The sequence below is a fragment of the Bison bison genome, unplaced genomic scaffold (genome assembly GCF_000754665.1).
Source record: "Bison bison bison isolate TAMUID 2011002044 unplaced genomic scaffold, Bison_UMD1.0 scf7180017864108, whole genome shotgun sequence".
Lineage (NCBI taxonomy): Eukaryota > Metazoa > Chordata > Mammalia > Artiodactyla > Bovidae > Bison > Bison bison.
This window is the reverse complement of record NW_011494680.1, coordinates 2,452,463-2,467,766: the sequence shown is the minus strand read 5'-3', so window position 1 is coordinate 2,467,766 and position 15,304 is coordinate 2,452,463. Positions and strand designations below refer to the sequence as shown.

Genomic DNA, 15,304 nt, shown 5'->3' with positions numbered 1-15,304 from the left:
CATTCCCCCTCCAACCCCCCGCCCTGGCCCCTCCACAGCAGTTTAGTCCTTTAAAAGAATGCTTGCGTGCAGGTAAACCATCTGATGAAGAAATCTTTGTCCCTATATCTGAAAACCCAACCTTCCCCTTCAAGTAACCCAAGCATTCATCCCGAACTATGTATCTGAATGAGTACAACTTCCATGACAAAGCTAAATGCTAAGCAGATAAGAGGAGCTTCCAAACTGATACTTTTCCCATTTTCCCCTTCTCCGGACTGCAGGGTGAAAGGATCACTCACACGTTAGTGTTTTGGGTTTTGGTTTTCAGTTTTTTAAGATTCTTGTTTGATTGTCTTGTGCATTTCTGAATGAAGTAGCTTATAAACTCTTTTGAGCTTTGCATTTATTCTTAATAATTCATAAAAATTTTGTAATGTGAACATCATCAACTTATTTGTTGACTTAATTTTGAAAAACAGTTTGTTTTTTTTTTTAAACAGGAGGAGATCTAGCTTTTCATAGAAGCACTTTATTATAAATCTGAGTGGTGTGGCCAGAGTTTGGAGGGGCACAGAATGTGTCTCTCTTGGCTCAAGTACACGAGTGAAATCTGGAACAGGCTTAGAGTCTGCCTAAATGGTTAGGGAGGAGTGGGAAATATGGGCTGGAGAAGTGATGGGAAGAGAAAAACAAGGAAAGGATTGAATAGAAATGATCACTTTTCTGTGTCATCCCTGGCACCAACTTAGTCCAAGCTGCCATCATCCTGGACCTTGCCTGGACCTCTAGAAAGATCTGCCAGTTCTCTTTCCTTTGTCTTCTCAGGCCTCCTCCAGTTCCTTCTCCATGAAGCATCCAAGTGAAGTGAAAGTCTCTCAGTCATGCCCAACTCTTTGCAACCCCATGGACTATACAGTCCATGGAATTCTCCAGGCCAGAATACTGGAGTTGGTAGCCTTTCCCTTCTCTAGGGGATCTTCCCAACCCAGGGATCAAACCCAGATCTCCCACATTGCAGGTGGATTCTTTACCAGGTGAGGCACCAGGGAAGCCCATGAAGCGTCCAAAGGAAGTTCTAAAAATGTGAATTCGACTACTTCACCTACCCTACTACTCTCAGGATTGAACCCCAATTCCTTGACAAGGCCTGAAAAGCCAGACCAGCCTCATCAACACAAATACTCATCCCCTAAGAATGTTCTAGAATTTCTGTAGAAAGGGCTCAGGGGCAGCAATCTGGGTAGAGGGAGTTGCTCAGTATGACCTGGGAAGGGGGCTGATGGAGATTACAGGGGGACTGACCACCCCCAGCTCCGCCTTGGTGCACAACCTTTCTGCCCCTTCCTCTGTGTTACAACCATCTTGTCAAGCTTTTGGTTCCTCTAGGGATGGGCTTCATCCCCTTTCTGCTTAGGGTCTTCTGCCAGCTATCCCCTTACCCAGGAACACCACCCCTCCTCAGTAGAAGAGTCTGACTCCTCCTCCTGATGGCACTTATCTGCTCAGAGAAGCTGCCTGCCCATCTCGGTCCATGTCAGAGTCCTGTGTCCACCATGTGTCCTCTTCCTCTTTTACCCTCCATCCTCACCTCCTTCTCTCTTCTTTTGCCTCTCTGCTAAAGTCCATTTACACCAACCTCACAGAGTTCTTGCCAAAGGCCTCTGCATCCTCACACCCTCCTAGATTCCCTCCAGACTGGTTTAGGGGACCCCTCAAAAGCCTCTTGATGAAAGTGAAAGTGGAGAGTGAAAAAGTTGGCTTAAAGCTCAACATTCAGAAAATGAAGATCATGGCATCTGGTCCCACCACTTCATGGGATATAGATGGGGAAACAGTGGGAACAGTGTCAGACTTTATTTTTCTGGGCTCCAAAATCACTGCAGATGGTGACTGCAGCCATGAAATTAAAAGACACTTACTCCTTGGAAGGATAGTTATGACCGACCTAGAGAGCATATTCAAAAGCAGAGACATTACTTTGCCAACAAAGGTTTGTCTAGTCAAGGCTATGGTTTTTCCTGTGGTCATGTATGGATGTGAGGGTTGGACTGTGAAGAAGGCTGAGTGCTGAAGAATTGATGCTTTTGAACTGTGGTGTTGGAGAAGACTCTTGAGAGTCCCTTGGACTGCAAGGAGATCCAACCAGTCCATTCTGAAGGAGATCAGCCCTGGGATTTCTTTGGAAGGAATGATGCTAAAGCTGAAACTCCAGTACTTTGGCCACCTCATGCGAAGAGTTGACTCATTGGAAAAGACTCTGATGCTGGGAGGGATTGGGGGCAGGAGGAGAAGGGGACGACAGAGGATGAGATGGCTGGATGGCATCACTGACTCGATGGACATGTGTCTGAGTGAACTCCGGGAGTTGGTGATGGACAGGGAGGCCTGGTGTGCTGCGATTCATGGGGTCGCAAAGAGTCGGACACGACTGAGCGACTGATCTGATCTGATCTGATCTTAGAGCACCCCTCTCTTCAGCATCTGCATCTCAGTTCTCTCCTAAGCTCCTGGAGAGTAAGTGGGATTTACAGCTCCTGTCCGTTTCCCCAGGGCACCCAGTGTAACTCCTCTAAATGAACAGAGCAGATCTCAGGGGCCTTCTCGATCATCTTTAGGAGAGGGACTTCCCTGGTGGTCCAGTGGTTGGGACTCTGTGCTTCCAATGCAGGGGGCTTGGATTCGATTCCCAGTTGGGGAACCAAGGTCCCACATGCCACATGCGTGACCAAAAAGTAAAAAAAATAAAATAAAGAGAGGCTTTTTATTAAAGGTGAATTACAGAGATTAGAATGTGCATAAAGTTGGAAAACACCCAATATTATGACATTTTGATCTTTATTAATCACACTTCTCAGGGAACTTGTAAGTGAAATGAGCATCTGCCTATCATTTAAGGCAGGGGTTCCACAACCTGGCTGTGCCTTAGAATCTCCTGTAAACTTTAATAACGGTCAATGTCAGGATCCCACACATGGAGATTCAGATTTTGATTCAGCATATCTGAGGTCTGGCTCCTGGGCTTTTGGTAACAGACTATGGACCAGGGCTCGGGAATCTTCTTTTAAGGCCTTACTGATTTGGGTTAGGAGCATCTGCAATATTTCTATTCTGTTGTTCGGTCGCTCAGTCGTGTTCAACTCTTTGACCCCATGGACTGTAGCCCACCAGGCTTCTCAGTCCATGGAATTCTCCAGGCAAAAATACTGGAGTGGGTTGCCATTTCCTACTCCAGGGGATCTTTCTGACCCAGGGATTGAACTCATGTCTCCTTCTTGGCAGGCAGATTCTTTATCACTAAGCCACCTGGGAAGACCTGTAGAACTTCACTATCTGACATTTGATGTAGTCTGGCTAGATTCTTTAGATGTATCTGATGTACCTTTGTATGTATTAACCTTACACAAAAGAATTCATAAATGGATAAAATCTTGCTTAAATTAAACTTTCTTCATTCCTTCCTCCCTCTCTTCTCTTCCTCCTTTTTCCTTCCCCTGAAACTAACAAGCATGTATTATATGTATGTATGTGCATATGTATGTGTTTATATGTGTATCCATGTATTTGTGTATGTATACATGTGTTTGCACACATCCATATGCTGGGAGGGATTGGGGGCAGGAGGAGAAGGGGACGACAGAGGATGAGATGGCTGGATGGCATCACTGACTCGATGGACCTGAGTCTCAGTGAACTCCGGGAGTTGCTGATGGACAGGGAGGCCTGGTGTGCTGCGATTCATGGGGTCGCAAAGAGTTGGACACGACTGAGTGACTGATCTGATCTGATATGTATACATGTGTGTGCATGCAGTGCACACACATGTGTATGAGTATATGTGTCATGTATGCATTTGTACATGTGTGTGTGTGTGCATGTGCTTGTGTGTAGACATAGTGGGAAGAACCATTTACCTGGATACATGCATGCATACATACACGTATACGTGTGTGTGTGTGCGCGCGTGCGTCCAGGCATGGTGGGAAGGACCATTTACCTGGATACATACATGCGTACATGTGTACGTGTGTGTGTGTGTGTAGGTGTGTGCAGGCATGGTGGGAAGGACCATTTACCTGGATACATGTATGCATACATGTGTGTGTGTGTGTGTGTGTGTGCACATGTATGGTAGGAAGTACTGTTTACCTGGATAAGGCGCACAGGGTTCTGCATGATGTCTTCTCCTCCAAAAAGGTAGAGTCTCTGGTCTTTCACAGCGACCGCAGGGTGGAGGACCCCCACTGGCATGTTGGCCATCCTCTCCCAGACGTTGCCGACGCTGTCATATCTCTCCATGGAGCCCATGACCTCATGCCCCTCGCCAATCCCCCCGATGGAGAAGATGAAGTTCTTGTGGGCAGCGCTTCTGTGGGAGTAGCGGGCCGCCAGCATGGGCTGCCCTGGCCTCCACTGATTGAGTTTCAGGGAGAAGACATAGACCTTGGCACTGGGCACACTCTTTCCCACAACCATGCCCCCCAGCATGTAGATGCTGCGGTGCAAGGAGACGGCTGAGGCCTTGTACAGGCGGGCTGGGAGTTTGGCAAGGCTCTGCCACCGGCCGGTCTGTCCGTCGTACAGCAGGACATCCCTGGTGGTCTGCTGGTTGTCTTTCCTTCCACCCAAGAGGATGAGGAAGTCTTGGTAAGAGTTTCTTGGTGGGACATGCCACAGAGGTTGGAGGCCTGCGGAACTAGCGGTGCTGTACAGAGAAAACACCTGCCTCTTGGCGGTCTCCAGGATGGTCTGGCAGGGGGGCGAGGACTGGAGGAGGGCGTCGTTGGCGATGAAGTGGTGGAAGAAGGCCGGGTGGACGTACTGCAGCCTGACCTGCTTGAACAGGTCCTGCATGTATCGCTTCCGGGTCTGGAGGTCATGCTTGATCCAAACCATGAGGGCCTCGAACACCTTCTCCTCCTCCCCACACAGCCCATCGTCCCCCAGGTAGTCTCTCAGTTCCAGGGCACAGAGCTCCTTCAGGTCAGCCGACGCGGCCACCTCTGGAAAATATGTCAGGGCCACCTCCCTGGCTTTCTTCCGGAGGGTCTCACAGCTAAAGATTTCGGAGAGTCTGGTCATGCCCAGGCAGTTGCTGGGGGTCAGCTGGCTCTGGAGGAAGGAGGAGCAGGCCTCGAGCAGCTTGGGGTACTGCAGCATGGACGCGGCCTCCATCAGGGGCAGGACACTTTCCACAGTGATGTGCACCTCGCCCGTGTACACATACAGGACGATTCGCTCCAGAGTCGAGGCATCGACGCCTTTCAGCTGGACCTTGGCCTCTCGGCTCTCCCGGAAGTTGCTGCAGAACATGGCCCTGAAGTAGGGACTGCTGGAGGCCAGCACGTTGCGGTGACAGGGGACCTCCCAGGACCCGGCGCAGATGCTCACGTCGGTCAGGATCCGATTTTGCCTCAAGTCATTGAGCTGCCTCAGCAGGTCAGAGGAAAAGTCATGGTCTTTGAAGAGGAGCCCCTCTGATGACTTCGTGTCCATCCTGCAAAGACGGGGAGAAGTCCCAAGAGGGAGGTCGTCCTGGAGGGTTAAGCTGTGGCAGCTCCGAGACTTAGAGCACATCTATTTGTCCATTCACTAAGTTGTTTGTGAATACTGCCAAGAATACTGCTTAGTGAAGACTGGAAAATGGGATCACCTAATGTATGGGCCTCACAGTGAAAATCTCTGTATTTGGTTATGATTATTCTCAAAGGTAACAGAGAAAGAGCATCTGCAGACAATCTGAAAAAAGAAAAGAAAAGAAAAACAATTTAAAAAAGAGAGAGAAGATGGTTGGGTAAGTTGGGAGAGTTGAAGGTGGCAAGTGGTCACAGGAGCTGAAACGTTAGCTTAAAGCAAGATGACAGTCTGTGCATTTGAAGCAGAAGTTTGTGGACCTTTCTCCAGATTCTTAGCATATCTCTTACTTAGAAAACACATCCAAACATCTTTCTGGGTGTTAGTCATTAGCCACAGATGTCATGCTGGGGGCGTGGCCTCTGGTATCAAGACAGAAATGAGGGATGGAAATGGATCTTTGCAATGTTTTGTTCTTATTTTTAAACATGACCTCACAGAGCATTGTGGGTTTTGTTTTTAAAATGAGATAAATAGAAAGCAGAGACCAGACGATACCCTGGGCAGGGTTTATTGGATGACATCTGGCCACCCGTCCACCTGCAGAAGAATTAAACATTAGAGCTATTTACCTCGTTTTCCTGCAGTGACAACCACCGATACCTGCCGCAGCTGGTCCCTCCGGAGACTTTCCACCTCTGGCTCCAAGTGAAACCATAAACCCAGGCCTTTCCTTAAGCTGGCAAATAATTTGTCCTGGGAGAATTCTGGATTTGTTTATGCTGAAGGCACTTTCACAGTTTTCTAGAGCTTTGTGAAAGAACTGCTGGGCAGAGAGACCGTGTATACATTCCAGGGCTAAGAATAGTTGCGTATGTACTTTCCACTGTTATGACATGTGACTTTCCATTTGCCTTTTGCAGCAACCCGAGGGCCTGTGGGGCAGGCGCATGCCCACATGCCTTGTTTCCTTGGCAAATGTTTACATGGGCAGAAATAGATTTGGAGGAACAGCTTCTCTTAGACAAGACTTTGCTGCCCACTTGGACACATCCCGAGTCCCTTGTCCTAAAAGTGCCTGGGAATTCTAGATGTCTGTAAACAGGTTGCTGTGACCTGGGAAAAGTCACTGAAGATAGTTCTGGGTGAGTTTAAGGTGGCAGATGGTCACAGGGAAGCCAGAACATGGGGGCCCAAGGGCATTGCTCAGTTGGTCTCTTTCCTACCATCTGCGGGCAGGATTGCTGGAGGAGGGCTGTGAGTTCCTCCTCCAGGCTCCAAGGTTATGGTCTCTGTGATGAAAATTGCTTTAGATATTTGTGGAGCACCCCCAGGGTTTCCAGACTTGGGGAAGACCAAAGCATCATGGATCCTCCTTATCGCAGGGGCTTCTGTTTTAAAGTGGCCAGGGCAGTACTCTTGTGGGTCACACCTGCTTCTCACCAGAGCCCTGACGACTGTTCTTCAGTTCATTATTTTTTTTTAATAGTTTAGGCTTGCTTTTCTGTTTTATTTTTCCAATTTTTCCCATCAGAGAGGCTTGAGCTAGAGGAAATAGGCAAACTGTGTTGCTCCAGGAGCAGAGTGTGGGCAGGAGAGAGAGAGAGAGAGGACAAAAGGAGGGAGAAGAAAGAGGAGGGGGAGGAAGAAGAGAAGGAGAATGCTGATGGTGATGGAGTAGGATGCAATCTCCAAATATAAGAATTAGAGCCATGCTGGAGGGCTGTAGAGCTGCCAGGGTGAGTTAAAGGGACCCTGAATCTGTCTTGCCTCTGCGTCCAGGGAGGTCCTGATTGAGGGTACCAGCACTGAATGATGGCAGGGAAGCCTGGCTTTCTCTCCTTCTCAAGTCTTGCCAGGATTATTGCAACAGTCGCTCCCAACCCTCGCTCCTTGTCTCTCCCTCCAGTACATCCACCCTGTCACCACCACAGTCACCCCCAAGAAGCCAAATCAGAATCTGCCCGTCCCTCAGCATCATGCCCTTCAATGGCCCCCACCACCCCGTCTGCAGGATGAAGTCCAGACTCTTTAGAAGGAATCAGATTGGCTTCCTGCCCTCCTCCAGGACCATCTCCTGCCACTTCCCTGTCCCACTTAAGTTTTCCACTCTGGTTCCCTCAGACAACTTGCAGATCCTTGTAGGTGTCTGGTCCCTGTTGGGGAAGCTGGGCTGGGCTGCCTTTAAGGGCAACACAGAGCATGGTGGCGGGGGGTTGTCTCACATAGCTGCACATCACAGAGTAGAGAATGCCCAGAAGAGTCTAGAAAATCAAGGTCAGGAAAGCATATCCATCACAGGTCACTGGGGCCAGGTGCTTAGAGGTCGGAATTTGGAGCAGAAGATCTGAGCCAAGGGTGGTCAGAGACCCTGGGAGGTAGAAGCAGGGGGCTGGAGAGAGCAGCTGTTAGAGCTGGTGGCTGTTTTGTACTTCTGCCAATGAAGAAACTGCTTGCCAATGCAGGAGATGCAACAGACACGGGTTCGATCCCTGTGTCAGTAAGATCCCCTGGAAGAGGAAATGGCAACTAGTTCTAGTACTCTTGCCTGAAAAATTCAGGCAAAAGGAGCCTACAGTCCATGGGGTTGCAAAGAGTCGAACACAACTGAGTGACTGAGCACACTTGCACTTCTGAGCTACGCTGGGGTTATATGAACGAGTAACCAAACTCCTTCAAGGGCCTGAGGTCCTTCTATTTGTGCTTCTGGGCCTTTGCACATGCTCTTCCCTTTGCCCTCCTTTCCATTTTCACTTCTGAACTCCTATTCATCCTTCAAAACCTTGTTTGTACATCAGCATCTCTGAAAGTCTTCCTTGACCCTCTGAGTACTCAGTTCTCCTCTGTGCTGTTTCCATGCCCTTCACACACTTCCAACAGTACATGCCTCACACCCTCATTGCAATTAAGTTGGCCTGTCTGTGTCCCTTTTGTTAGAATGGAAGTGTCTGGACAGCAAGAACCTTATCTTAATTGTCTCTCTATCTACAGTGTCTAGCACAGTGCCTGGCACACTGTGGCTGAATTATATATAGTTCCTGAATTGAGCATAATAAAGGGGAGACTGGGGAGATGGAGCAAGTTCTGCTGGCTGTCCTTCATGCCCCCTGTTTGCCATATAGGTTTAGCCCGGCTGCCGTGTTCAAGGCTTTCCTGATGGCTCAATGAGTAAAGAATCCGCCTGCAATGCAGGAGACACAGGAGATGCAAGTTCAATCCCTGGGTTGGGAAGAGCCCCTGGAAGAGGAAATGGCAACTCACTCTAGTATTCTTGCCTGAAAAATCCCATGGACTGAGGAGCCTGGTGGGCTTTAGTCCAAAGGGTCTCAGAATCGACTGAGCAACTGAACACATGCATGCACAGCTTGGTACATTTCCATTAGAACACAGTGTAAACCATGCTCTGGAGCAGTCCTGGATGTCCTTCGTCTTAATCAAATCCAATAACATGGTGAAGTGAAAAGGAAAATGAATGCTTTATACTGCAGAGCAAGAGTTAAGTTCAAGTTTGGGACCTGAACTGTCAAGTCTTCCCAACTCCAAACCTAGTACTTTCTTCGTTGGCCTTGCAGTCAGCACAAGGAGAACAATAATCTCCTTATTGCTCTGAGGTTCCTGTATTATTTCTCTTCCAGACAGTGGGCAAGCTAAGATTTGGTGTGAGGGCAATAGGTAGGGATTTCTGGGTGTGAACTAACATGGCGCCACCCATTGGTAGGAATCCTGGAGTGTCCCCTACGTTCTCTAACTAATTAGACCTTCTGGGATCCAGCCCTGTCACATGTTCAGACAAGCCCTGGTGTGCAGCGCCAATGTCTGACCAACTTTAATAAATCTTTTGGATTCTAAAGTTTTAGAAAAAACAAGACCCCTTCTGTTGGCCTGCCTATGAGGAAAATTGTTTTTGCTTAGTCACTTTAGTTATGTCCAACTCTTTGGGACCCATTGGAATGTATAGCCCACCAGGCTCCTCTGGCCATGGAATTCTCTAGGCAAGAATACTGGAGTAGGTTGCCATGCCCTCCGCCAGGGGACCTTCCCCACCCAGGTATCAAACCCACATTTCCTGCATTGAAGGTGGATTCTTTACTGCTGAGCTGCTGGGGAAGCCTACTAGGAGAATTCTACATTAAACATTCGGAAAAGACACAGTCTTGGTGTTTACCTCCTAACAGGCACATGCATATAACACTAAACCCAACCCCAAATGTGTATCCACTACCCTCACCCCCATGTAACCCCAAGTGGCTAATTTCAATTCACGAATCTATTTGTGTCCAATAGTCTTATGCTCTTTGTCTTAACTTTATTTCCTGACCTTTTCTGGGAGATGTCTTAGTTTAGGGTCTGAACATATGGGAACTTAAGATAAATGAGCACATTCAGCTCCTTGCCTCTCCTTGTGATGAAAATCGGTGTCATAAGGAGTCAAGAGTCAGGCTTCAAAGGCATGAAGACTCAGGAGAATCTTCACATCTCCTCTCGGCATCTATGTGGTCTTGGGCAGGTAGCTTATTCTTAACTGAAGTATAATTAGTTTATGATATCATATTAATTTACTGCATAGTGGTTCAGTATTTTTACAGATTGTGCTCCATTTAAAGTTACTATAAGATGATTGCTATAATTCTGTGTGCGGTACAGTATGACCTTGTTGCTCACCTATCTGATACAGAGCAGTTTGGATCTCTTTATCCCATACTCCTAATTTGCCCCTCCCCTTCTTCTTTGGTAACTGCACTTCCAGCCTCAATTTCTCCATCTATTAAATGGGGATAACTTGATCACAGAGAAATAATGTACAGGAAGCATCTAGTAAAGTGCCTGACACAGTGTGGGTTCACAGGAAGTTGTGGTTAGTATTATTCTATTACTTTGAGAATAATCTCATGAGATCCCAATATTTCCTGTACTCAGTTTTCAGCATCTAATGTAGTCTCCTGCTTTGCCCTGAGCAAGTGCCACATTCCCTATTATCTAGTCAGCTTTCAGGAGTCCTGGATTCCGATCCAGGCTCTGCCAGGATCAGACTGTATGTTTTTAGACCAGTCACGTAGCCTCTTTGGCTTTGTCTCTTGACCAAGAAGGTATGGGTGGGTAACTTCGGAATCCTGCCTCTCTCAGCTCACCCTGTGGTTTGTGCCCTGAAAAGACCAGTGAAGGGACTGCCAGGACCTGAGCCTCAGCAAAGGGGGCTTGTCAGAGCTTCTGCACATCTCTGGCCTGAAGCCGAGGCTCTGGCCTCCACACTGGTCAAGCTGCCAGCTGGTACTCTCTATTATTTTGTCCGTTGAAGTAAGTTCAGAAAGCTTTCAGCTTCCCCATGGAGTTTTGCATCGCTATCACTTGGACTCAGGAGGTCTCTGTTTGTTTCCTGTCCAGAGCTGGGCCTGGATTCTCATGGAAGGGCAGTGCTGCTGGCTCAGGTCTGACAACTACAGGCAAGGAAGTCACAAAATATTCTCTGCCACACGTGGCCAGTCCTCCTAACACCCTTCGAGACAAGGAAGGTGTTACCCTGACACTAACCAGGGAACCGTGGCTGGGGCAGTTTCCAGGACCTGTGTTTCAAGAAGGGACATATGTACACTTGAAGGCCTAGGGACAGCTCCTTGATACTTGGAAGACTGTTCCCTGTTGACATTAGAGTATCTCCAGCTTCCTCACTCTGCAGGTGCTGGAGAAAAGTGAGGAGCAGACAAATGAGGTTTCAGTGATCTGGATCATCCAAAACTGTAAGAAGGAACTTGCCTCTTGTGATGTGGTTTTTAAACTTCTCTGTGTCTGTGAGTGCCTGGCTGTCAGCCTCTGTACCTATCTGACTGGGTATGTTTTTTTGACCAGCTTGTGGAAAGCTGAACCAGGACTTTGTGCTGCAGACAGTGGCCAAAAGGCACCCTACTTCTTGATTCTGCAGTTGCCATGACAACCATCCTCTGAGAGCTACAAGCCCAGCTACTTTTACTAGGCCAGTAGTGCAAATGACTGCATTCCCAACTCTTCCTCCATCCTGTCCCACTGCCAGGAAATATTTTATACTTTCTTTCCCCTGGGGAGGGCAAGGGGGAGAAAGGGCCGACAGAGATGACGTCAAGACTGCTAGGGGATTGTTGGTATATAACCCGGCTGTCTGGTCCCACTTCTCCCCACAAACTCAAGTCTGACCTCATATATCATTTATGCCACGGGTCAGCTTTCTGGGCTCTAAATCAAATCAGGAATAAAGAAACAGTATGATCAAGGATACATTCTTACTCTCCCATTTTAGCACTGTGAGTCACAAAAAATAATACACTGCCTTGGTGTTTCTGTTTTCTAGGGCGGGTGCTCCCTGATCGGGAAATAGGAATTTAGGCAGGAGCATCACTCTCTCTAGGCCACTGAGGCTTAGTTTGCCCACCCAAACCTTCTTGGCCAAGTGACAAAGCACAGAGAAGTTAGGTGACTGTTCTAAAACACAGAGGCTGGATTGGAATCCAAGACTCCTAAAGTTTGGCAATTTGCAGCTGTGGTACAGAAGGTGGATGACCTACAGAGGAAGGTCTGTTGGGAGGGTAAATTTTAATCCTTTAAATGTAGGAGTAATTAGAATGCCCAGGGGAAATGTGAATTGAACAAAGTAGGAGAAGGCGACAACAGAGGACAAGGTGCTTGGAGGGCATCACTGACTCAATGGACGTGAGTGTGAGCAAGCTCCAGGAGATGGTGAAGGACAGGGAAGCCTGGTGTGCTGCAGCCCATGGGGTTGCAAAGAGTCGGACAAGACTGAGTGACTGAACAACAGCAAAGGGTCTAATTAACTCAGGGTCCATCCAGCTGTCTATCCTATCATCCATCCATTCATCCATCCTCCATTCATCCCTGGACCACCAAGGAAGTTCCTTTTGATTCTATGTTTGATTACTGCTTCTACTGAAGTCTTGTTTCTTCATGAACAACATTGATATATTTTTTTAACTTGGCCTCCTCATTTACATTGTTATCTCTTGTAAAATATTTACTTGCTTGTCCTTGCATTCTAGAATACCAACCCGAATTTACCTTTTATACCATTGGTGTATTATTCCATATGATTAGTTTTCCTGTTTGATGCTTCTAGTGCAGAACTGAAATATGTTCCTGCATTTTTATTCCTCCAAAAATAATCCCATAGCTCTTCTAGCTCTCCTTCTGTCTCAATCTGATCATTGTGGACTTCTGCCTATTTTACAGAAGGAAAGGCATTTTTCTTTCTATTGATGCTGAAGGTTTTGAAAAGGTTTCTTCTGGACATACTCTTGAGTCTTCAGAGTGGTGTTCTCTTTTCTTGTCCTGCAGTATATTTTCAGTCTGTCTCTTTTCTTTATGTATTTGTCTTTGAATGAGAAGATTTATCCAGACCCAGTGATGGGGCAACTAACAGACTACATAGCTTGCCTTTGGAAATGTTAACTATCCCCTTGGGTGCTACTCGAATATCCTTCTTACTTCCACAGTTGGAAGGATGGCTGATTATTCTTCCCACTTCCTAGCTCCATTCCCAGAGTTTAGTGACATCCATGAAGTTTGGCCCTGCTGGGCTGAGGAGTGATTTTCTTTTATCTGCAATGTATTTGTGAGTCTATAACCCCAACTCTCTGACAAATGCCTCCAACAGGCTTTTCTGGTCTCCCTCCATGTCTTTAAAACTTCATGCCAACTGCACTCCACTTTTGGGATACAAAGGGTCCCTGGCAGGGACTTTCCCCTCCACCTTCCACATCCTGTCCTATTGGTTGCTCGAGAGTGCAGTCTGTAAAAGGATAAGGAAAGCTTTTGTGGGATGCGTGTGTTGTGAATAAAATTGAAGTCTGGCTGCCTCAAAAGATACCACTTGTGTAATAGTGGATAACTGGTCAGTTTTATTTATTTATTTATTCATTTTATTTTTGGCCACATGGAGTCCTTATTGCTGCATGTGGGCTTTCTCTAGCTGCGGTGCATGGGCTTCGCATTGCTGCCGTTTCTCTTATTGAGGAGCAAGGGCTCTAGGGCGCTAGGACTCAGTAGTCGCGGCTTAGTGGCCCCACTGCCCGTGGAATCCTCCCAGACCAGGGTTTGAACCTGTGTCACCTGCACTGGCAGTGGATTCTTCACCACTGGACCACTAGGGAAGTCCCTAGCTGGTCAGTTTTAAGATAAGTCTGGTCTCTGGGTCTCTGAGTCAAGGAGCAGGAGTGTCACAGAAATGAACTCTCTCTTTATTGACTTTCAAAGAATTGAATCTCCTCTCTTTCATGAGGTAAAGCATAAATAGGTCACTCACTCTTTCTCACAAGTCAACCGTATCTGCTTCTGATATTGAGTTGATTCTGATATTGGGTTGTAATCAGTCCCACCTTTCTGAGGTTGTGGTGGGTGTTCCCCATTCCTTGTAAATAATTTTTGGTGGGAAATAGATACTACCAGAGGGACACTTGTATATTAGCTTTACACAATGTTTTTGAGATTCAGTTCTCAGAACCTATGAGGCATTCAGGAGCCCTCTGGGTAAAGTCTTTCCTTGTCAGCTCTTTACTTTATCCTACACGTGAATAATCAGAAGGTTGGGGGGGTGGTGAGAAAGTGAGCAAAGACAGCTGCAGTTGATTTGGTGGCTCATACAGTAAAGCATCCACCTGTAGCACAGGAGACCTGGGTTCAATCCCTGGATCAGGAAGATCCCCTGGAGAAGGGAATGGCTATGTGCTCCGGAATTCTTGCCTGGAGAGTCCCATGGACAGAGGAACCTGGCGGGCTACAGTCCGTAGGGTCACACGGTGTCAGACACGACTGAGCGACTGAGCACAGGGTTACACAGGATTGCTAGGAATGCTTGTCTAAGTTTCCAGGGCTTTGGGTAAGGAAGAAGGAAGTATCTTCTTGTGTTTTCCATTCCCATGGGCAGGCCAGTACAGGCTGTGGAGTTTCAGACATGAGCTAGAGGTCAGGGAGTCTGCTATTTAAACTTTTCATAACATCTGGTGTGTTGTCGGTTTCCCAAAGGCATTACACAATATTGGTAGTAATCATAGCAGTCAGAAACCTGCCATTCTGCCTGGGAGACATGTGCATTTTCCTCTTGTCATCTCCAGAATTTTCTTCAGCACAAGTACCCGAAAGAATACTTTCTCAGTGGCTCCTGGAGAAGAACATTAGACAGTGGGGGTGGGGGTGGACGTGGGCAACCAATGACATGACCGAGATCCCCAGTTGTTAGTGGGTGTTCCTCCAGAAAAGATTGTGTAAGAACAGTAATGAGGGGATCTCTTCTGAAATTAGGAGAGACACCAGGGCACGCTAGCTGATTAAATCGTCCCAACACAAAATGACGGAACGCCTACTGCACAGCTACTGTCTTCACTGAAGACACGCGAAGATCTCATTTTCACCAGGCCGCACGGTAACCCAATCTTCTCCCTGAAAAGCATTACTTACCCCAGTTAGAGCAGGTCATGAATTAGACAACAATGGGGAGAACAGTGCAGGGGAGAAGGGGAAAAGATTGTTCCAGAAGATGTTTGTTGCTGTTGTTTAGTTGCCTCTGACTCTTTGTGACCCTATGGACTGCAGCCCACCAGGCTCCTTTGTCCTTCACTATCTCCTGGAGTTTGCTCAAACTCATGTCTACATTAAGTTGGTGATGCCATCCAACCATCTCATCCTCTGCCACCTCCTTCTCCTCCTGCCCTCAATCTTTCCCAACATCAGGGTCTTTTCCAATGATCTGGCTCTTTACATTAGGTGGCCAAAG

The 15,304-nt window shown here is 47.4% G+C and overlaps 1 protein-coding gene across 1 annotated transcript in view; it reads right to left on the bottom strand.

Moving 5' to 3' along the window:
- The window catches only part of KLHL38 (kelch-like family member 38), a 12,165-nt gene extending 5,752 nt beyond the window's left edge, over positions 1–6,413 (bottom strand). Inside the window, exons 1-2 of the mRNA XM_010838911.1 lie at positions 6,186–6,413; positions 4,129–5,718 (exon numbers count right to left, since the gene is read on the bottom strand). Coding sequence (XP_010837213.1) covers positions 4,129–5,556 — 1,428 coding nt within the window. The 5' untranslated portion in view covers positions 5,557–5,718; positions 6,186–6,413. The remainder of the gene's footprint in view (positions 1–4,128; positions 5,719–6,185) is intronic.
- Between the last annotated feature and the right edge of the window lie 8,891 nt (positions 6,414–15,304).